Consider the following 22,655-nt stretch of genomic DNA (forward strand, 5'->3'; position numbering starts at 1 on the left):
CTGTAGCCAGTCCCACTGTGTCAGGCAGCATAATTTTTTGAAAAACCTTTCATTGATGGATTAATAGTTCTCTCACCAGAAAGAGGTGCTGTACCATCATGGTAAAAGTACGGGGGCAAGGGGGGAGCCAAGTAGTTTACGTGTTGGAAAACTGCAACCTAGAAATGGTTGTTGTGACTCATTAGATGATTTAATCTGGAAACAGAATAATTATATCCTGTCCTCACCTCTGTTTTACTCGGGAGGGAGGACTTGAGCCACTAGTGAGTTTGACAGCTAGGTGACCTTTTGGTGAAGCACATGGCTGCGTCAATTCTGGCTCAACAATAGAAGGGCATGAATTCATTTGATACCAGTATTACGCCAGAGGTCCTGATATCCTGGCTTGATCTTTGCTTTGGTTTCCCTTTGTGTTTTAGTGCTGTGCTTGTAGCTTGTGTGCTGGATACAGCAGTGTGGGACACATCGGCTGTGTCAGTGGAGAGATGCTTTCTCATTTCATGAGTCTTTGGACTAAACCCTGGTTTTAATTAGTTAAGACCCGATATTCCCCAAATTGCCTGATCCATGCGTGGCCGTTAGCAGTGGACGTGACAGCTTCCACCACCCTGTGCTTGGGAAGCACCGATGTATCCCTGCGACTGGAGCACCAGTGGGTCCCACGGTGGTGGTCTGCTGTGCTGTGCAATTAGTGACGTACCTCACATGAAATGCCCGCTCTCATTTTAGACTTCAGCTCTTTAATTGCACCCTACCTTATTACGATGGAGTCGTGTGTTGTCCAACAGGAAGGTGGGAAAACTGGACGTGCAGGGTTCTCCTATAAGAGTATTTTCAAGCAAAATGAGCACTTACTGGTGAGTGTTATGTGCTGATCTTCAGTAAGTCTAACCTGCAGTGAGAAGAGGAGCGTGGCTGTAGGAAAAAACCTGCCTGTAGAGGAAAGTGAAAGGAAGAATATGCATCAAACAGCAAAGAAAAATTAAATGTGGAAGAAAGAAGACAAACGAGTACAGGGAGGTGAAAAAAATGATTTATCTGTGTCTCACTGTGACGGCTGCTAAACAGACACTTGAAACAAAGGAAGAAGAGGAAAAACTCAGAGAAGTTTGTGTTACATTTATTAATATGCCTGTCTTGCCTTGTATTCCATAGCAGAAAAGGTCTGTGGGTACGACTGAATGTGGGGGGGAGGCAGTTAGGCTGAAAAGACGTTTCTTTTTCTTGGAGCTGTCTGCACATCTGCATGCTCCATACAGCCACAGGCCTTCAGATCCCTGCCCACAAGAGAGTGGTGTTGAGCCATCCACTTCCATACCAGCTATGAGGGTTCAATTTACAGGTTTTTTTAATGTAAAGTACATTTTAACCTCAGTGCTACTTATGATTTACAAATAAAGTTTGACTTTTCCATCAAATATGCTCTACCCTGAAATGAAAAAACATAAGCAAATTGGTATTCAAGTGGGGGTTTTAGAGTAGGAAAGGAAACTGCACATACATGGGCTATTGTATCCATGATACATACCTGGCTTATTTGTTCCTGCTTTTTCTCTTTTTACTGGAGGGGAAAAAAAAAAAAGAACCGCAAAACAACAGACAGACACGAAAGAATTTGAGTGTGAGTACAGCCAGGACTGATGTGAATGCACTGAGGCTTCCCAGGCTGTTGCAGATCATAGTCTGCCAGATGGTGTTGATAGGGCTCTAAGTATATCTCTCATTGCCTGTTAGTTATTAATTAACAGCTGATCAGGAAATGAATGGAAGTCTCTGTGTAACTTCCTTCCCAGATCGTGCACCTGCAGGCTTTCATGAGCCTCTGAAACAGCCTTCGTTTAGGATAGCTATATAAATAGTTTAGATTCTTAAAAGACCACAGCCTGTAGCAGCTCCCGTTGGAAATGTTGGCAAGCACCGCTTGTCCTTTCCTATTTGAAATAATTGCTTGGGTCGGTGTGGACCATAGAGCCGTTTCATGGGGAATTTAGTTTTCTTGAGAGTTAGCGAGCTAAGAAAACTGGTGGGAGACAGTGCCTCTGACCAGCTCTGTTCAACCTCAGATCAGTTGTGCTGCACCGCAGGAATGCCACGAGGGGTTTTCCGTGCCTTATTCTTGAGGAGGCAGGAGAATATCTAGGTATGTCGATGCATGGCCAGTTGTGGCTCTTTAGGTATCTTGTGATAGGTATTCTGATAGGGAAGTTTGCCCAAGTATTTTTGCATGTATGGCTTTCTAAATTAATTTATCTATTGAAAACTAATCACTGATAGTTATAGTGTTTATCTAATATGCATGTGTGTATATATATATTACATCCTCTGGACTAAGTAATATTAGTACATTACTTCTTCCTTCTATTTTACCTCAAAAGAAAGAAAATTCAGCTGCCTTCTAAAGGCTCCTTGTACTGAATTTGGACTGAAATTTTTATACTTGGAAAAATTAAATTTCAGCACAGCTTTTTTGACTCTAAAAGCAGCCCTTCTCAATTAGAGATCTGCAATGTTCTGAGGCCTTTCAAGATTAACAAACATGTCTTAAGATGGAGCATAATAATAAATGTATATGAGCTGGTGATTAATATTATGAAACTGAACTATCTCCTAGTAGGTTTTTCAGTGAAAAATCTCAACCAAGTGTGGTATATCATTAAAAACATTTTAAAAAATCACAGAGAGTCTAAGTTAAAAGTCCTCCTATGTGTCCTTCTTATCCTGTTACTTAGCTCTGTGTCTGAAAACAGGTTCCAAGAGCCATACAGACTACACGGTTTCACAGTTTGTCTTACGCACTAGTCCAGGAGCCCTCCATCATCAGTGTTTTACTCAATATAGCAGGAATTCTGTCTACTTGCACATAATAATTCCTTTATGTTATTACGTGGCATTTTTTAATCTTTCAGCCATCTCGATTTGTCAAAACCACATATTGCTTTTTAAAAATATTGGTGCTCTTTATTTCTTGATCTAGCCTTATTAAATGAAGTACTGAGTGTATTTCTGCGCATGATTTTCATGATGTCTGAGAAGACAAGTGCCAGCCAGGATTCTTATCGCCTGAATGTATGGACCGTGAGTTGCACGTATAATGTGGGGGGACTGACTCCAAAATGGGCCAAGGCTCCGATGAGGCTGCTTGTGTGCTGCTGCTAAATCAGGCTTTCGTCTTTCAAGGCATGATGCAATTAGAGCATTAGAGACTCTCATCCTGTCTCCTGTGAGCTGCTGTGCTGGGCTGTGTCATGTTTGACCACATTGCCTACATAAGCTGAAATTAAATGTTTAAAAAAGAGGGAGAGAAATAAACATCTTTCCCAGACGGGGAACATTTGAATCCCGTTGGGGAGGAGCTATTTTAAAGCTCAGACTGAGGGATGGCTATTTTTGTCCTTCAGCCAGACGGACTCAGCTAATGGTCTATATTGTTCAAAACGTTTTGTTGACCAAATTCTTAAAAAGAAGAAGAAAAGAACAGAAAAAGTCCTTAAGCCAGCAAGATGGCTCTAAACTGAAAATATCTTATCTGTATTTGAGCCCTTCTGTAGTTTGGGGCTGCGGAGATGTGTTTTGTCTTGCCGTATTTTTCAGGCGTGCATTAGCTTTAATAACGAGACACGGAGATAGAGGTCAGCGTGGCTATTTTAAGGGCAATTCTGCTGAAAGCACTCATGTTGCACAAGTTGTGCAGTCTCCAAGCGTGGCTCCAAAGTTGGTGATTATTTCACTTAATCATTTCAGGCACATAGTGCAGTTAGAGGCTTCCGGGGAAGTGTAACACAGAAGCAGACAGTTAGACAGCAGAGACTGAGTAGCATCGGGTGTCATTGTGGCTCATCTACTTCACTGCTGATGTTCCACTGAGTACTTGCCTTAAGACGGACTGTATAGATGGATCTAAGTCTTGAGGTGGAGGGTCAAACATATTTCCTATTACCAATGGATGCCGTTTCATTCGCTGTTGAACCTGACTGCCACGTGAGGTGGCTCTGCAGCTGCTTGGGAATACCATGAAACAAATGTAAGTGGAGAAAAAAGCCATATCCACTTGTGATGGGAAAGTTGATGTAAAAAGCATGTCGAGATTCACAAAGAAGTTTTTCAAGACTGTTTGTTTAATAATCTTTGGCGACGACAGGCAGCAAAGCCATTGTCCTTAAGGAGCAAAAAATTGTGCAACGTTGTGCTTAATCTGCTCCTTGTGGATTCAGGAAAAGCACGGCCTTAACCTGGAGTACCGACATCTCCTGTGATGGTCCTGGTTCTGCTGCTAATATTCTAGATAGCCCGTAAGTGGCTTATTTCAGCTCTAATGCTGGCTCCCTCTTGCTCAGGAATTGACAAAAGCCAAGTGTGGCTTTGTATAGCTAAACAAGCCCTGCCCTGCTCCTGGGCCCCTCTTACACTTCCTCCAAGGCAGCATTTCAGGGAGCTTCCCTTGCTGCTGGGAGCTCGGGGATGGTGGCTCTTGGGGTTTTTTTCACTTGGCTGAGGACAGGTACGCACTGCCCTGGGGCGGGCAGCTGCTCTCAGGGCTTTGCAGGGGACAGGAGGGTTTCGGTATCCCCCGTGGCATTGTGCCCCTGGCTTCTGCCCTGCGTGACTGCTCCTCTCTTCCCTCGGGTTTTTCCCTTGCTGTGTGCATCCTCGACTTTGGCAATTTGTGCAATTCTCTATTTATTCCTCAAATAGAATTCAGTACTGAGGACGATGTGTTATTTGTGACAACATATGAAGATCAGGCTCCTATCAAATCTGCCACCTGCACGTGCGATGGCTCGCTGCCTACAGCCTCCTGCAAGACAAAGAAGTGCCTGTAGGTGGGTGGGTGTAATGCCTGTTGTTCAACGAGCTATGGGTTTAAAAATACCACTTGTGAATTACCTGATGGGAGCAGTTTTAGAAGGCAGTCCACGCCTGGCACATTTTAGTTCTCTGGTGGGAAAAGTATTTGAAGAGATGTTTATTTCAAAACAAAATTAACTAAACAGGCAGGGAACAGGAGGACACAGAGAGGGGGTAAATGTCTTGCGGGCTCAGGCATCATCGGTGTTACAGTGACTGGTGGTTTTCATCACGGCCTCAATGCCTCTTCGGGGTCGCTCAGGTCACTGGATTCATACTGGGGAGAGGGGAGCAAAGGGGCAATGAGATGGGGTAAACTGGGAGGGGAATAAGGAGGCAGATTGCTTTTCACAGGGTGACAGGGACCTTCTGGTGAGAAGGGAGGAGTGAGGAGAGAGAAACACTCTTGCCATAAGATGTCTGTTGTCTCTAGCTCTAGCTTTCAGCATCAGAAACACGGAAGGCATTTACATGAGCTCATTTCTCCTTTAGGCAAAGGTTTGGGGTTAGTGAAGACTCAGCATAGTTGAGCTGGTTTAAGATGTGTGTCTGGTCCTCAGTCAATTCCTCCAATTTTTACACAAATCTGTCTCACCTCTTTTGTATGGCTTCTAAAATTTTTTGAGTGAAGGCTTCAAGGATGACTCCAGATGGTTGTGTTTACTCTGGACATTCAAGATGCGTCTCACATAGTAAAACTTTGATTTCTATTTATCTTATTTGCTTGTTATTTACTTTTATTTGAAGAGCTTTGTTTGATCATTTCCTTGCCACTGCAGAAACTCCTTGGTAAATTATGCAGTATATAACAGTACTGTTATAAAAATGTTTCCATTGCCTTTTGCCTAAATGAAGGATAAGGGAGTAGAACATTCTTTTGATAGCCCTTTTTTTGTATGTCTGTTCCAGTATGTTATATTAAAAGGAGTTTAGACTCTCTTAATCTTTAGAATCTTTTAATCAAAGACTGGTATTCATTTCCAGGTACCCTTCTCTAGTGCTGTAGCAACAACTTCCCGTCTGAACCGAGTTATGCTGATTTCAGTGGTGAAAATCCAAAAATAGCTGTGAGGAGAGGAATCAAATTATAGTTCTACCATGAGATGAGGTGGTGGGAAGGAGAAGGATGCTGCACCTTCCTGCTGCATGGTGCCTGTCTCCTTGTGCTCAGAGGGAAGCAGGACCCAAACTGGGAGCAAACAGCATCGTGAGGGGGTACCACCTTGCAGGGAGCTGTGACTGTCACCTCCCTCCCCCCCAGAAATTAATCTCCTGAGGTCTACAGCCAGAAAAAAAACAGCCTGTCAGCAGCACCACACATTGTAGAGCAAGATCTCCATGACTGTCACACCAGGATCTAATTATTCCAGAAAAGAAGGATTAATAATTTAGAGTATTTCTTCATGCAAAATTCTCAATATTCCTATACGTTGTTACCCCTAAACCCAGAAGGTCCAGGCCTGAGCATTGGTGAGCTGTGCATAGCCGAGGGGTCTGTGGTGCCCAGAACGTGCCTGTCTCTCGCCCCCCACTCCTGTGCCCCTCGGTGCTGCATCCCTGCATCCCACGCCTCCATCCCGGCAGCGTCTCCCTGCGCAGCACCGCTGCGTCGGAGTCACGGCCGTAAGCACCGGGGCAGCCAGAGGAACGGCCGTCACAGGCAAACCCAGAACACACACACACTGCAGGCAGGTCAGGAACAGCTCAGACAGAGCAAGCCTGGCTCAGCAGGAAGATTACGGCTGCCACCGGCAGTGGCGAGGACGTGCCACGGGGCTGCCCCGGTGCAGGGCTCAGCCAGCACGGGCTGCTTTTGCCAGTGGATCTGTGCTGGGAAATGGGTTTTCTTGAAAAGTTCACAGAAGTGAGTGGTTTTTGACGATGCCTGTGCAAGCACGCTGTTTGCATTTATGCTCGGCCAGGTCTCACTAGCTTTATTTTGGGGTTTGGTTATATTAAGGGTAAAAAAACCTGGGAGGATAATCAAACCAAAACCTGCCTTTATTCCATTTATTTTTCAGTTCTGCGACTAGGCATTGGAGGGAATGGAAAGATTGGAGCTTACCTGCTGGAGCTGGAGCACGTTAGTCATATGAAGAGATGACAGCTGTGGGCATGGGCAAGATCTGAATGTGGGCTGGGTAGTGAAGTGCTTAAGCCCACAATGCTGAGAGGAGTGCGGGTGAGATGAATCAGTTTTTGTGGTTCTGGCCTGATTTGTTCAGTGAGGAGTGCCAGACCCTGTCGAAGATGGAGGATGATGTTTCCAAGGATCCTCCTGCTCCTGCCCCATGCAGCTGGGTGGACGGAGGAAGTCCTTTCATGGCTCTGCATCCCCATTTGGGCTGCTTCTGGAGACGTGCCTGGAGGAAGACAGAGGTGGTGATGCCACTTCCTTATAGAAAGCCACGAAGCATACCGTGTAATTACATCTGGGCAGAGCAGGGCTGCTCCCACAGCACAGGCACCTTACAGTTAGCATATGTGACTTGAGAAGGCATGTAGTGCCGGAGCTTGCAGACATTTCAAGAGGCACAAATAATAGAAAGCCTCAGGAAAGTTTTTGTCAGTGACTTGAGACATGAAGCTACTAAAAAAAAAAAAAAAAAAAAAAAAAATTGGAGGGGAGTGCTGTGTACCTGCTCCAGCTGTGAGACAGTGCAGGTTGGGAGCAGTGATTCTTGACCCTGCTTCCCCTGCCAGCACCTCACCTGCATTTGTTTGCATCAGTCTTCCCTGCTTGGTTATCAAACATATCTTCACATCTTTTCATTTGTGCCTGGCTATGCAAAAGTGTGAATTCTGTGCATGAGAGTAATTGCTTATCCAGTATTCATTTCTTAGGGGCATTTTTTTTTTTTTTAATATTTCTGTTTGTATTATCTCATGTGCAATATTTTTCTATGCATTCAGCATGCAGAATAAAAGCATTGTGTGACAAGAGGGGGTTTCAGTGGGAACAATGGAGAGGAAATAGCCTGAGTCAAACGGTTACGATTAGCACATGCAACCACACGAACGTAACTCCTTTGAGGTGTACCATTGAATTCAGCTGGAAGTTTAACAGAGTGTGAATATGCTTGTCCAGCAAAATTAGTCTGTTGTGTAAGACTTCAGTCTGTCATTTACAGCATGGTCATTTAAGTTGATTGGTACAGAATTACAAAGAACAGCTGGGGGAGGGGGGGAGGCGGTGAAAAAGCTTTATTCATGAATAGATCAAAAGAGGAAGAGTGTTAGAGTCATCACGTTGTCGAGAGTGAACTGTTGATCCAGCCCTATAACCGGTATTCGAACCAAATAAACTGATTGCTGGGGTGAATAGAGAGATCTTCTCAATCTAGGTCTTAAAAGCAGTAAGATTCAATTCCTGTTGCGGTCCGTGTGAACGTGGAGCAGAAATGCAGATTCCTGTCTCAGAATCGGGGGTGGCTGTTGCCAGGTGCTGGCAGATGTCCCCGAGCTGCCTCTGTTGCGCTGGCAGCGCACGGCGCAGAGCCTCCCCGGAGGCGCACACCCGCGCTTTGGCCGCTGGTCGGGACTCGTTTGAGTCTGTTACCTACAAGCCCATGTGGGTTTTTTTCCAGTTAATCATTCCAGGTTTTCCTTTGTCCCTCTGACATTCAAAACAGTGCTTCCCCTCCGTGTCCCATGCCTCCCTCTCCCCCCCAGTACTTATTCACCCTTTAGGAACTAAGGAAAACCAGAAAACATCCTATTGGATTTCATACTCGTTTCTTACTGAGAGCAGTTTAACACATGCATGTGGATTCCTATATAATGTAGAATAACTACTGTAGGATTTTTATTATATAGACCCTTATACAATATGTAATATCATGAAAGGTGTGGCTACAGGACTCATGTAATAATAATTAATAGCTAGATCATCAACTTAAGTGAAGAGGATTTGCCAAAACACCTGTGAAATGCCTTCAGGGTTTGCTAAGCATTTTGGCATTGGAAATTAGGCTGTTCCTGATGAATGAAATAGGAGAAACACTGTGCCTTTCTGGCTGGCAGCGATGGGGCTCCTTAGCTATTGCAAAGCTGTAGGTTTCGCACCTGCCTAGAGTGTCTGTGGGTGACCAAGGACACTTCTGGCTTCCTCCTTCCTCCTCCTCCTCCTTCTTCCTACTCCAAGGAAGCAGGCAACTTTGGACTTTCTATTCTCCTGCCTTTTCTGCCTTGCGCACCTTTTCCTGGGAGGTTTGACTCCCTCCCCTGCCGTGGGACGAGCAGTCCAGGTGTGCGCAGCGCGGGTGCTGTGCTGACTGAGCTCAGCTCAAAGGGGAGCTCACGCAAAGCGTGATGTGGTCCTACAGCTGGGCTTGGGTTGGGTTTTGAACAATGAGGGTTTAATGACTTTGTAAGCACAGGAGGAAATTTGCATAGAAAGAAATAGGTCTTGGCTGCTGGAAAGAGCTTCTGCTGTCCCAGAGATTTAGTATCTTCTGTCTTGCTTTTATTTTCTGTGGTTGCATTGGTTGAGACTTCTCTGTTGGTTTTTTTTTTTCGGGGGGTGGGGTGTGTTTGGGTTTTGGTAGTGTGTTTTTTCTGTTATTTTTGTTTTCTGGTCTTTTTAAAAAAAATATTAACATTTTGAATATTAACAAAAAGATGCGTAAGCCTAAGGAAAAGCATGTTGTCAGCATTAGGGGAGAACACCTCAGCTCAGGCATTTCAGAGATTTAGCTAATTGCAAACCGGACAAACCTGGAGATACCATTGACCATCCCAGGCCAGACCAGGAGTCTGGTATCCCTCTTTCCAAGGGGGCCTGGCACAGGACACATCTGCAAGGAGCGTGCAGACCTTGTCACGACAGATGATGCTTTGACTGTGGGGCAGGGCTTTCCACTCACAGGGCTAGCCGGTGATGGGGAGTGACCACCTCTTGTTCTCTGACGGTGATGCATGCTCTGCGCACCCAGAAAGCTGGCTGGAGGCTGGGCTGCCCCAGCTCACAGCTGCTCAGCATCCCGACGGGATGAAGCTCGTAGTGGAGAAGGCTTCTGTCTTTCGGAGGTACGAGCCAAATTGCTGCTGGTCTCTTGCCCAAGGGCTGCGTTGACGGTGCCTACCCAGCTTTTCCAGGCTCCTAGGGGACTGTGGTAATGCTTCCTGTCCTGCTACACTGAGCAGCGATAAATTTAGACCAAGTGAGCCATAATGACAGTACAGGAATGAGAGAAGTGCTGACCACCCTCCAGGAGGAGGGTCTGGCTCTTCGTACAGATGTCTTCATCCCTCAAGCTGCCAACCCTGTCCTGACCTCTCTGCCCACGCCGGGTAGCCTGTGCCTCTGCATCACCCCTTCGCACTCGTCATTTCCTTCTGATGGCTTTTTTCCCTCCAACAAGAAATCAGGGTACTGTGAAACATTTATAGACATCTAATAGTCATGCACAGTGCAGCTGGCTGTATTTCAAACCTGCATCTTGGAGCAGGTCACCCCAAGCTGCCAGCTGATGCGCGAGAGCAAAGCCAGCCTCAGCTCAATTGCTGTGTTTTATTTCCCAAGAGCACTGACATTGCTCTGCTTTGCCAGTGTCTGGCACAGATTTCTGCAATTCCACTTGGAGCGGGGGTGAGCACAGGGAGATGGCTGGAGAGGGATTTTCATGTTAAGGCTCTGTTATCATTCCATTTCCAGCTTGTGCTTGACAAACACTTATTGCGCCCACCTCCCAAGGGACTGAATTCTGAGCAGGGAATGTGTGTAGAAGACACTGTACTCTCAATGGAGTTTTAGGAGCCATAATTACCCATTGCTGTTGCTGTGATTACTGCTGTCAGTGCTGAGCTATGGACAGCCCAGTCACACTGGGGCTGCCTGGTGTCTGTGCCAGCAGTGTCAATACCAGTCCCCGAGGAGGGGCTGAGCTGGGCATCTGTCCCTGCCCTTACTTTGGCCCAAGGCAGCAAGTTGCAGTAGTGCCTGTGTGCAGGAAGACGTGTTAGATCTGACAGTGGCCAGACAGAAACCGGGCACCAGGTCCGCAGCTGATGAAGTCATGGCCTCGAATTAGTGAATTCAGCCAAGCTGGTTGATGAATATGAACTTCTCAGACCTGAGAATCTGGTCACGCACATCTGGCAGAGATGGCACAATGTACTTGCCCAGCCACGACTTCCAGCAGCAACTGGCACAATGGGAATACCAATTATTTCTCTACGTGTTTTACTCCAGCAATGAGTAGAAGCACAAATGGCAAAGTAGCGCAGAACAGCTACAATACCTTTGTCCAAACAGACTGCCAAGGTGACGTGCTGGTTTTGCGGCTCCCCTGCCCAGAAAAGGCTGGACCACGTGTGTGGAGATGGTAGTGAGGAGAGATGGAGGCTGCAGAGGGACCTGCCTTGTTCTGTCCCCAAAAATGCAGGTGCAAGGGGCTGAGCAGCCTCCACTTGTACTTCCCGGCTGCTGCAGGCATTTGGGAAGGGGTTTTTGCACGTGATGGCTGAGTGTGCCTGAAAGCCAGCTGCTGGCAACAGGTCCGTAACCAGTTATTCACAAGTAGCACTTTCTCCCATGAAAGAAATGGAGCTGGCACCCGTTAGGCAAGTGCATCTTGCATCTGGAAAAAATAATCACATCGTTACTCCCATAATTGTTTTTAATTGGGAGAGTTGAGTTCATCTCTCTGCACAGAGCCCAGCCTGTAGGGCTGGGTCTTACTGTCCAGCCCATCTGCCTGCAGCCACCAGGAGAGATGGACGGGGCCATACAGGTCGCTTGGGACAAGTGCCTCTGCACGGCATTTTCTTCTGAAGGAAAAACACTTGTGAAGAGCCTGGAGCCTGTTGCTCAGAGGAGGGTGATATAAAAATGCTAGAAATGGAAGTGAAGGAAGCGCGGGGCCGGCATGGGAGGTGAGGAGAAAAGGGTTTAGGCAACTTGCCTTGCATGTCTGTTGGGCAAGAGCATGGTGCATCTTGGTAGGTAGGTTGGTAGGACAAGATCAGCACGCTGGTCGCCTTCCTTCAGCAGCATCATGGAGACTTCAGTCTGAGGTGCAGTTCAGCCTGAAATAGGTACCTGAAGTAAGGCTGGTGCCTTAAAAATGCTTGTTTTCTCTGGCTGTAAAGGAAGCTCCACGGTAGACACCTAAGGGTGGGTGAATGATCCCTGTGCTGTTGGGGGGCAAGGGAAGAGGGCTGTTGGTCTTGTGCATTGGTCTGGTGTTAGGGGAGTCCTGTGTGTGTATGTAATTCAGGGTTCCAGGACTCAGGCTCCTACGATGTGTTTTTTTCGCAGTGAGAAGAAATAGCAAGTTTTAAAGGCTTAGCATCAAGCAAATATATGCACGCCTCCAGGCTGTGAAAAACAGGATGGTAACTTCCATCTGCCGCGTATCACAGCATTTGTAACTGTGAGGCTTGCTGCTGAGAGGAGCTGAGTTACCAGTGCTGTTCTTCAAACACCTAAAATGTTATCAGTAGCTACTGCATTATGTGTCACATTAATGCTATGAAACGCAGGTAGTATCTACTCAGACTTCAAAAAAATAAAGGACTGAAAAAAAAGAGGGAACGATGTTTCTTTGGAACAATATTAATTTCTTGAGTTTTTGCTGCTGAGATGTTTCAATGGGCAGAGGAGAGCAGCTGTTACGTGCCTCCACTGTCAGCTTGCTCCCTGCAGTGCCAACTTCTATCTTGGCTTCGGTGTCTCTAATCCCTCCTGCTCTCTGTGCTCATATCTTGTCTCTGTCCTCATGAACACCGCACAGTCCAACTTCTCAAATAGAAAAGTGATATTCCTGCATCTTTTTACCAGCCCTGACAATCCTCTCATCCCTGACTCGGCCACCTCCTCCTGGCCAGCCTGAGGGTGCCAGCTTTAGCCTGGCCAGGTTTGCCCCATCTTCCTCACCCCTCTGCTCCCTGTCCTGGCCATCTCCAGGGACCAGACATCTCAGGAGAGTAGGACTTGGCGAAATGCACAGTGGCATTTAAAACACCAGTCAGACAGTCGCTTCCCCCACCCTCAGTCTATTTCTCACCTCTGGTGTAACAACAATAATCCTAAATATTAGTGATGGGTTTGTTGTTCGGTTTTGTTTTGTTTTAAAAGGCTTATTGTAAGGTTACAATGTGTGGGCTGGGATTTCTTTTCCTTGCAAAACAAAGGCAGAGCTGCTGGGGCAGCCTGGCTGATGCCGTGGGATGCTCTCTGGGAGGGGTTTGGGGGACAGACCTGGGAGGTCGCAGAGACTCGGGGTCAGGTCGGGGTGCTGGCAGCAAGCACTGCTGGGTGTGCTGGTGCCACGGGCGTTTCAGGGCCATCGGAAGGGAGGGAGGTGGCCTTGGGGGGGGGAGGGGGGGGGCCAGTGAGTGACTTGTGTTGTAGAAAAGCCAGGTGTGCACAGCTCGGTGTTTATCCCCTTCTTGCACAGCGGTGCTTGGACTCATGGCAGCACCAGGTCTTTGGGGGCTGAGTTAAATGAAGGTTTGACGTTAAAAAAAAAAAAAAAAAAAGAACCAACAACAACAACAACAAAGCATGGTAATTGTTGGAGCTGCCTAAAAAAGGTTGGCAACGTGAACTCATATCTGGCTGGGGACAGGGGTATAATTTTGTCTCAGGTCAAGAGGAAAATACATCCCACGGTATCTGTGGCAGGGGTTGGGTAGGGGAGAAGAGGGAAAACATCTGCTGAAAGTGTGTGTGTGCACGAGAGCGAGCGGCTTCATGGTGCCTGTCTTGAGGCCAAGGGACTGTGGGGAGAACAGGGGGGCCAGGGCAGCACCGGGGCCTCCCTGCATGGGAGACAGGAGAAAAGAGAAAAAAAGATGCTCGTCGCACTTGGCACCTGCATGGTCCTCGCCCAGTTCTCCCAGGGCAAACACACACAGTCCCGTGGCTGGTAATGATGGGAGGAAAAGGCAGGAGATTTTGGAGGATGGAATTAAACAGGCGTCCACAACAGCAGACCGACGTGTCTGGTTCCACAAGATGCTCTGCCCAGCTGCGGTGGTGCTGCAGCTTGAGGGGTGCTTCCTGGGTGCTGCTGTCTGCAGGTGACACATCCCAGGCAAATTCTTCAGGTAATCGGTGGTTTGCAGAGCCCTGGCTCAATCCTGACCCTGTTCAAGTTTCCTTAAGTCACTTATTTTGCAGCGCCAGCATGTCCTGTGAGTCCCTGCCAACCTCCAGCCCTCATCGTGTCCCCTGGGCTGTCCCTCCACCTCTAGGGAATTTGGGTCCCTGTACCAAGGGGCTGTTGCAGGTGGCTGCGGCTTGCCAGGGCTTTACAGCAGGGCAGGCAAGGACTCGTTTTCTGCTGAAGGCAAGCCATGTTTCACCGGCCTCCCCTGCCACCACAGCTCCCAGGGGGAGCAGGGCTCTGCTGTCTGAAGGCCTCTTTCTTCTACCCAGGGCAGCAGAAACAGCTCCTCCCACCCAGGGAGGACTTGTAAACGCTCCTCACAGAGCATCAATGCTGTCATTTACACTTCCCCCACACGCACTAAAACATGCACAGGTAGGCGCCCTCCTCCTGGCCCCCTCACCCCATGTCCATGCCCATCCCCTGCAGCCCAGGTGTGGGGAGAACCCAGCTTGCAGAGCAGAGATGCACTGCCTGCTTCAAAGCAACCTATTTGCACTAGCGGGGTGTTTTTATTAGCAGAGAGGCGGTGTTGCGGGCGCGGAGGATTTAGCAACGGCCAAATACAGGCAAAGAATTCACCCTCCTTCCGCCCAGGCTGGGCCGGAGGGAAAAGCTGGGTGTACGGCTGGGGCTTGCGGGTCCTGTCCTAAACCGCGTGGGCAGAGAGGTACAGTTGCACCGTGTCAGGGTGTGTGTGTATCTGTGCACGTGGGGGGTTTGCAAACTCCCTCTCACATCATCTGTGAGTGAGCAGGGGGCTGTCCACGCTGCGGGCTCGTTCCGCCGTTTGGAGTAGATAATCCACGCCACACCGAGAAACTCTGGGGTATATATGGTGTGTGCCTATGTATTCACATATATTATTGCATGTACATGCCCATGCACACACGTGCCCATACACACGTGCACATGTTGTTGCCCATGTTTTCCAGAGCAGAGGTTTCATCCCCTGGCCAGCAGCTGGAAGAAGTGCTGAGTGTCCTACACACCCTCGGAGCAGGGCCTCCTTGCACACCTCCATTTACTATTTCCTTTCTCCCTTGCACGAGTGCGTGTGTGGGCATGAAAATAGGCACATCCTCTCCTTCTAGCACAGCGTTTTGTGCTCCTGCCCCGAGGCGCAGGGGGAGGCTGAGTCCCGGCAGGGAAACGGTCCCACTCATGTTTCAGCCCCCCTGGCCCACAGCACGGGGGGCAAATGCTGCTCCCACGCGCATGTGTTAGGAGGATGCCACCCCTGGGACGGGGTCCAGTGCTCGGCGTGGGCGACACCGTAGTTGTTTGTGCGTGTCACGGCGGGAAGTGTGTGAACGGAATAAATTTAGCAGCTAAAACACAGGGCCAGCGCAGTCGGTCATTAACTGCCAGCCCGCCTCGTCATCCTGCAACCACAAGGAGCTTTTTTAGGGCCGGCGTCCCGGCGGAGGCTGGAGGAAGTGTGGGAGGCCAGTTCCCGGCGACACCTCCGCGCGCGGCGGTGCTGCCCGCCGGTGCCATTGGCTGCCCCCGGCCCGGGGCCGGCACCGGCCAGTGGTTAAATGCCCGCACGGCCACGCCAGGACACACAGCCCGGGGCACCCCAACACAAGCAGCCACCTCGACCCATCCCCAGCACCGGAGGAGACGCCGGCGTGCGCCACGCCTCAAGGTAAAGGTTTTGGTTTCTTTAGGTCGCTTTGGCATCGCCTGGAGTGAAAAACGGCAACGTCCGGGGGCAGGGGTTGTAGGTCTCCTTGCAAGTTTTGGTAGAAAGCAGGAGAGACATGTAAGCTGGGATGTAGGTGTTGCTTTGTAAGGGAAGAAATCGGGAGCGTGGCTCTTTGCTCCAGCGCGTTTCAGGTGCAGGGTGATGTGCAGCGCAGTTCCCCGTGGGGATGTGGTGCTGGGCTGCTTAAGGGGCTTGGAAAATAAGAGCAGAGCTGGAAGCAAGCCACATGCTTCTCGACCTGCCCGGGCAGGCAGCAGTGCCGCTGGGATGCCAGACCGACCCAGCAGCCACGGGGGTTGCAGCTCTCCGCAGGGTTGTCTCAGTGGGGTGCTCCACTTTGGGGCGGCGGGAGGTTTTGTGGGGCTGTGGGGACCATGCGGGGTGGGAGGCACAGCCCTGCAGCCCGTCCCCTCGTGGCACTGCTCATCTGTGGTGCCGGCTCCTGGTGGCGGGGGACATCGCTGCGGGAGCAGGGAATTTGGGGGAGCTTTCCCACTCTTTAATGACCTTTAGACAAAAAATCTGCAAGAACGTAGCCAGGTGTTTGAAATCCCAAAATAAAGGGAAGTTCCTGCGCAGGAGATGCCAGGAGGCAGGACGAGGACAAAACCTTGGTTGGTTTGGTGACATGCTGGGCTGAGCACCATGTGCCAGGGCGGCAAGGCTGTATCAGCTGGGGGGGCTTCGTGGGGCCAAGGGACAGCCAGGGGCACACGCAGATGCTTCGCCCCAGTGTGCAAATACTTTGCTCCCTGTCGCAGCTGCAGGGACCACGACCGACATGAGGGTTCCTGCGTTCCTGGTGCTGCTCCTGTGGGCCGCAGCCCGCGCTCACCCCGTAAGTACCCACCGGGCAGGTACTCAAACCCCAAACCCCGGCGGTTTCGCCCAGCCAAGGCGCACCGATCACTGACCACATGTCTCCTGGATGCGTTTAGGTGCCCGGCCACGAGCCCGCCCGCCTCGGCCCCAGTGCCCAGCAGCAGGTAAGCCGGGGGGTGCCCCGGTCCCGCAGCGGCAGCGGCTGGCGGAGCAGGTCTGGGGCGGGGAGCCAGCCCTGGGCAGGCATCCCCGGGCCAGGCACCTGGGGGAAGAGCTGCTGCTTCTGCTGGACTTCGAGCTTTGCCCGTCTCCTCAGTCTTTCCAAGCTGGGTTGGTTTCGGCTCATTCCACCTCGCCTCCCTGTGTATGTTCCCAGTTGACCTTCCGCCTTCTGCTGTCAGTCCTGAAAAAGGAGTTTCTGTGCTCTGAACAGTTTGGACTTTTCTGGGTTGCCCCTTTGTTGGCGGCTACTTTTTCTTTTTTTATTCTTTCAGCAGAAACAACTGAAAGGCTGAGGTGCAAGCAATGACGAAGGCTTGAGCACTTGCATGGCTTAGGAGTGCCAGATCATCCCACAGCAGTAGCAGTAGCAGTAAATGCGTAGTGGTGTTTAATAAACCAAAGCACTGTGTCATGTTTTGCCTCCAGGACACAGCAAGTGAAGATTACATCAACAAGCTGGGCAACCTCCTGGGTGGTGGAGATGGCAGATATCCTCCTGCCAGTGTGGAGAGAGGGGACAATGCCCTTGTCGAGGACCCGGCGGGTGGGAATGCTGTGGGCGAGGAGCTGGGCGAGCACGGTGGCCAAGAGAAGGGAGGCAGAGTTGGGGAGGCTCAGGACCTGAATTGGGTGGACCACGAGGATGCAAGTGCCCGGGATGGGAACAGCCTTGGTTTCCTGGTGAGTGAGTGGAGAGAGGTGTTTTGCTCTGCCAGGAAGGTGCACGTAGCCCCAGATCTGGTGTCAGCCAGGGTAGCGCTTGGCCTGCGTGGCGAGCTGTGTCGGTAGCGCCCGTGACCTGCAAGCCTTTCCATTCCTCTCCGTTTGTCACCTCCACAGGAGGAGGATGCACGCGATGCTGACGATGGCGGCAACGGAGAGCACCACGGCGCTGGAGTCAGTGGGCTTCCCTCCCACGCCGGCGGGCTCCTGGATGAGGAGGACGACAGTGGGGATGACACCTTCGATGAGAACGGGGAAGAGGAGGGGGGAGAAGGTCCTACTTACGTGGCTGGTGCCGACGAACATGACCACGACGCTGGCCGTGGGGATGCCAGGGGTGGTGGAGGGCACAGCGACAGCAGCAGCAGTAGCAGCAGCGAGAGCACCGGGGTGGACCACCGGCGATACAGAAACTACCTCGGCAGCCGGTATGAGCGGACCTACAGGCAGGGAGGGGGCAGCAGCAGCAGCCAGGAGGAGGAGGAGAGCTACGACTTTGAGGATGAAGGCATGCAGGGCGATGACCCCTCCGTCTTCGATGGCCTGGGCAGCAGCTACAAGGGGCACCGTGCTGGCCCCCGCAGCCTGGGGAGCAGCCGAGAGAGCAGCTGGGGGGCTGGCTCCCATCGCTGGGAGAAGGGTGACAGCAGGTCCCCAGAAGTGGAGGACACTGACTCGGGAGAAGACAGCCCGTCCACAGAGGACAACAGTCAGTCGGAAGAGCCTGCCACCAGCCAGTCGGAGGAAAAGAGCGCCAGCCGCTCCAGCGAGGACGGGGATGGGGAGGACAGCCCCTCCAGGGAGGGTGAGGACAGCGAGTCCAGGGAGGGCACCACTGACCAGTCGGACGAAGAGGCAGGGGAGTCCCCGGAGGACGTCTCCCGGGAGGTGGTGAGCACGTCGAGCGAGCGCAGCGGCAGCCGGTCCCAGGAAGGACAGGAGGATTGGGAATCTGCCCAGGACAGGAGTGCGCCGTCCGTGCCTGACAGCGAGTCCGGGGAAGACGAAGGCAACCAGAGCAAGTCCGGGGAAGATGATGGTGAGCAGAGCCAGTCCACAGAGGACACTGCGGAGGAGTCAAAGGAGGATGAGGATGACTCCAACCCTGATGGAGACGTGCCCAGCGCATCAGCCGAGAGCCAGAGCGCGTCCGTGGAGGACGGCGACAGCCAAGAAGACAACACAGGCGAGGAGAGTAGGTCCACAGAGAGCAACAACAGTGAGTCCCAGGAGGACGATGACGATGAGGAGAGCCACTCCCAGGAGGATGCCACCCGCGAGTCCAGCAGCCGCGGGGACGACAGCTCGCCGCAGAGCCTGGAGAGCGGGAGCCGCAAGCGGCGGCCGGGCGCCTACCGCAACAAGCCCGCTGCCGACTACGATGACAACGACTGCCAGGATGGGTACTGACGTGTGCCCCAAAGCCTCATCGGTGCTGGGGGGGGGGGGGGGGGGGGGGGGTAGGGGGAGGAGGGGTTTAATTTATTTGCTATATAGCCCGGTTGACTTGTTCCTGAGAAGACGCTGTGGATAAAATGGAGGCGGGATCGCCAGGGCTTGACCTGGGCACGCTACGCAGGGCGCGAAGCGGGAGGTGGTGCCCGACGTGGGGAAAATGCCAAACTGCATCAAGAAAAGCCATTTGCTTTACTAAAACCAGACAGCAGCTGAGAGCTGTGAGTGCCATCGGGGAGATGCCATAAGGGCAGCGTGGCCGCCCTGCGCCCCGGGAGCTGCGCTTGGGCGCGCTGGGCAGAAAGGTCCCTGCATTCACCCCTTGTACTTATCTACCACTGCCCTAAAAGCACCTGCCCAGACTCCAGCAGGAGCTTCCCGTTAGCTCCACGTCCTGCACGTAAGGAGGAAAAGCTACAGCTGGTGTGCACACGTGGTGTGTGAAGTACTACTTCAGGACGGGATGTATGTAATATTTTGTAAGAAATGTACAGAAAACATTACCTTGTATCCTTTTTGCACTTGTATTTCAAAGCTGAAATGTACCCTGTTGATTTCTTTAATGACCATTAAAACCATCAAAATCCACAGTGGTGTGGTTTGAGGTGTTGCTGGTTTTCTCTCCCCGGGGGAGCTGAGTGCTGTGATTTGGGGTTGGACAGGAGCAAGCAGGGAGCAAAGGACAGGCTGTTTGCGCAGGGGGTGGGGGAAAGCAGAGGCTGAGGGGTGTTCCCCCTCCCCTATTTTCCAGGCACACCAAGGGCCAACCCTGCCCCTAGGTGACCTGGCAGTGGGGTGGAAAACTTGGCTAATGACCCTGATGAGCTGGGCCTGGGGCTTTGCTGTTACAGCTAGTACTCAGCTCAATGTGAGCAAGGGCTGTTCTGCTCTTCCTGAGGTGCTGAGAAGGGGGTGCCCCGGGGCACGGGGGCTCTCCTGGACCACTGGCTCTGGGTGCCCACGGTGGCCCCTGATGCCAGGTCGCCTGCAGCAGAGCAGCGGGTGAGTGGGGAAAAGGGGGTTGTCGTGGGCTGGTAGATCACAGGTAAAGCCTCTTTTATTTAGCAAGCAACTAAACAACACATCATTTCTTTAAAATCCAATTCAGGCCCTTCTTGTTCATGTGTGTATGACGAGCTGTACAGCACACAGGTATCGATGCCGGTGGAGGAAGCTGTGGGCTGTTTTCTATGGTTTTGTAGCATGGAGTTGTGGCTCTGCAGGGGACAGTCTCCAAGGGGTCAGCACGAGTTGGTGCATGCCTTTCAGCTGCCTTGGGTCTGCAGTGTCATTGCTAGGCATTGCAATACTCAATTCCAGAACCAGTAAAGGAACAAAATCATTTTTTACTACTTACAGCAAAACTGCACTTAATTTGCAGATTCTTTCCACCACTACAAAAGCTGGGAGCTGAAGAGCTTCTAGCGGAATATATGTTTTAATCTCCACCCTGTGTAAGCTTTTTCTACTTCTGCATGAGATCAGCTCTGAAAAGTGCAGCTTCCCCATGCTGCTGCCCTGGGAAGGAGCCTCTTTCCTGACTGTCTCCTCCACCCCACTGGTCCCCATTTCACAGTTTCACACCTTGGCTGTGACTTGCCCCTTATGTTTTTGGACCCCTTGCACTAACTGCGTGAGGAGGAGCTGGGGATGCTGTGACGGGGCTGATGCCTGTCAGGGTTGCAGGTGCCCAAATGCTGGTGCACAGCCCCATCGCTGGGGTGAAAGGCAGCAAGCACAGGTTTTGGCTTCAGCCCGGAGGTGCAAAGAGGGCTGGGTGACGGCTGTCACTCTGGTTTAAAATTGCAGTAACGATGTGTTCGCTGGCTCCTCTGCGAGGCAGTGCAGGCTAGGGTGCTGCTGTGAGCTCTCCCGTGTCCAGCAAGCGGTGCTGCCGCTTCAGGCAGCGGGGACATTTTGGGTGCCTGCTCTGCCACGGGTCTGGGTCACATCCCTGGGGCCGGCAGAGGTGATGTTTGCATGGGGACAACTGGTGGGGATGGGGACCAAGGAGGGTTTTTTCAGGTCCCTCCAGAAAAGCAAGGGGTGCCCCGCAGCTCTGCGGTGAGCCCAGGCTGCGAGCAGGATGGCAGAGACGTCGCAAGGGTGGGATGAAACAAGCTCTGTGAAACTGCTCCTTGCAGTTTGTGCCTGACCCTCTGTCCGCCCTTATCCTTGGGCTGGGGAGAGGGATGCTCGCCCTCCCCCCCCCCCGCTTGAAAGGGGAGGGCAAGCGCTCATCCTCCTCTTGTTCCATGCACAGAGAGAAATACTGAGTTGATTTGGCTTTAGTGGGAGTGGGAGGGCGTGTGTGCAGCACACTGCTGCACCCTGTGCTGGAGGGGTAGCCAGCTGTGCTCCCCCTGCACGGGGGTCCCCTTCGTGTCCCTTCCCAGGGACATCCTGCGGTTGCATGCACGTCCCCACCAGCAATGCCCAAAATTTGTCTCCCGCTGGCTGGCTGCTCCCCAAAGGCCACGGAGCTGGTGCCAGAGCTGGCTGCTGCCTGCCAGTCCCGCCGGGATGCCTTCCCACTGTACCGTCCCTCCCGGGCATCACAGCGGGGAGAAACTCAGCCCTTTGCTGGGGAAACCTCCTGCCTGGCTGCAGGGAGGGAGCTGCTCCTGTTGGCCCTGTGCAGGGAGATGCCCAGCACCCGACAGCATGGTTCTGTGAGGATGGGCAGGTTTTTGGGGACACTGGTGGCACTTGGCTGTCCCCATCAAATGTTGTTCGTCCGTGTGCAAGCAGGGCCACCCTGCTTGCCATCCAGAGGGGCTCGGTGGCAGGGAGTGCCTCATGGGGTGAGGTTTTGGATGGCCAGAGATAGCACAGCTAAAAGGTGCTTGCTTTGAGGTTTTAAAGGCATTTTTATCAGCAGTCCATGTGTTTGGGTTTTGTGGCACGTGCTTGTGCACAGTGAGAACATCTGACGGGAGTGCTGCTGCTCTCTGCTGTCAGGCAGGCAGGAAAATCATAGCATCACAGAATGGTGTGGGCTGGAAGGGACCTTGAGGATCACCTAGCTCCAAGCCCCTGCCCCGGGCAGGGCCCCCTTCCCCCAGCCCAGGGTGCTCCCAGCCCCGTCCAACCTGGCCTTGAACCCTTCCAGGGAGGGGGCAGCCACAGCTGCTCTGGGCACCCTGGGCCAGCGCCTCACCCCCCCGCACAGGGCAGAATTGCTTCCTTATATCTCATCTAAATCTGCCCTTGTGCAGTTTAAAACTGTTACCCCTCATCCTATCCCCCCACCCCCTGATCCAGAGTCCCTCCCCACCTTTCCTGTCCCCCCTTTAAGCCCTGGGAGGCCGCTCTAAGGTCTCCCCGGAGCCTTCTCTTCTCCAGGCTGAACCCCCCCAACTCTCTCAGCCCGGCCCCCCAGGGGAGCTGCTCCAGCCCCCCCAGCATCTTCGTGGCTCCTCTGGCCCCGCTCGAGCAGCTCCGTGTCCTTCTGATGTTGGGGGCCCCCGAGCTGGCCCCAGCACTGCAGGGGGGTCTCCCCAGAGCGGAGCAGAGGGGGAGAATCCCCTCCCTGGACCTGCTGCCACCCTGCTCTTGATGCAGCCCAGGGCACGGTTGCCATTCTGGGCTGCGAGCGCATGGTGCTGGCTCACAGGCAGTTTTCCATCCACTAATACTGCCATGTCTTTCTCCGCAGGGCTGCTCTCCACCCAGCCTGGGTTTGTGCTTGGGATTGCCCCGACCCTTGGGCAGGACCTTGCCCTTGGCCTTGGTGAACTCCATGAGGTTTGCACGGTCCC

At 52.0% G+C, this 22,655-nt stretch overlaps 1 protein-coding gene across 1 annotated transcript; it reads left to right on the plus strand.

Annotated features, from left to right (window-relative positions):
• The first annotated feature begins 3,009 nt into the window (after positions 1 to 3,009).
• LOC116962846 (dentin matrix acidic phosphoprotein 1-like) lies at positions 3,010 to 18,908 on the plus strand. The gene is made up of 6 exons (XM_032997968.2): positions 3,010 to 3,075; positions 15,372 to 15,612; positions 16,434 to 16,510; positions 16,611 to 16,658; positions 17,143 to 17,397; positions 17,557 to 18,908. Exons 1-6 carry the CDS (start codon positions 3,010 to 3,012, stop codon positions 18,847 to 18,849), a joined length of 1,980 nt encoding a protein of 659 aa, XP_032853859.2. The 3' UTR covers positions 18,850 to 18,908.
• Positions 18,909 to 22,655: the final 3,747 nt, after the last annotated feature.

Source organism: Tyto alba, unplaced genomic scaffold (genome assembly GCF_018691265.1).
Source record: "Tyto alba isolate M040663 unplaced genomic scaffold, T.alba_DEE_v4.0 Super-Scaffold_23, whole genome shotgun sequence".
Classification (NCBI taxonomy): Eukaryota; Metazoa; Chordata; class Aves; order Strigiformes; family Tytonidae; genus Tyto; species Tyto alba.

Bases quoted from the DNA above. Each gene is read 5' to 3' on its own strand.
- LOC116962846 (XM_032997968.2), top strand. From the start codon at position 3,010: ATGATTTTCATGATGTCTGAGAAGACAAGTGCCAGCCAGGATTCTTAT. The intron at 16,511-16,610 runs GTAAGTACCCAC...GGATGCGTTTAG, and splicing joins CCGCAGCCCGCGCTCACCCC to GTGCCCGGCCACGAGCCCGC. The intron at 17,398-17,556 runs GTGAGTGAGTGG...TCACCTCCACAG, and splicing joins GGAACAGCCTTGGTTTCCTG to GAGGAGGATGCACGCGATGC.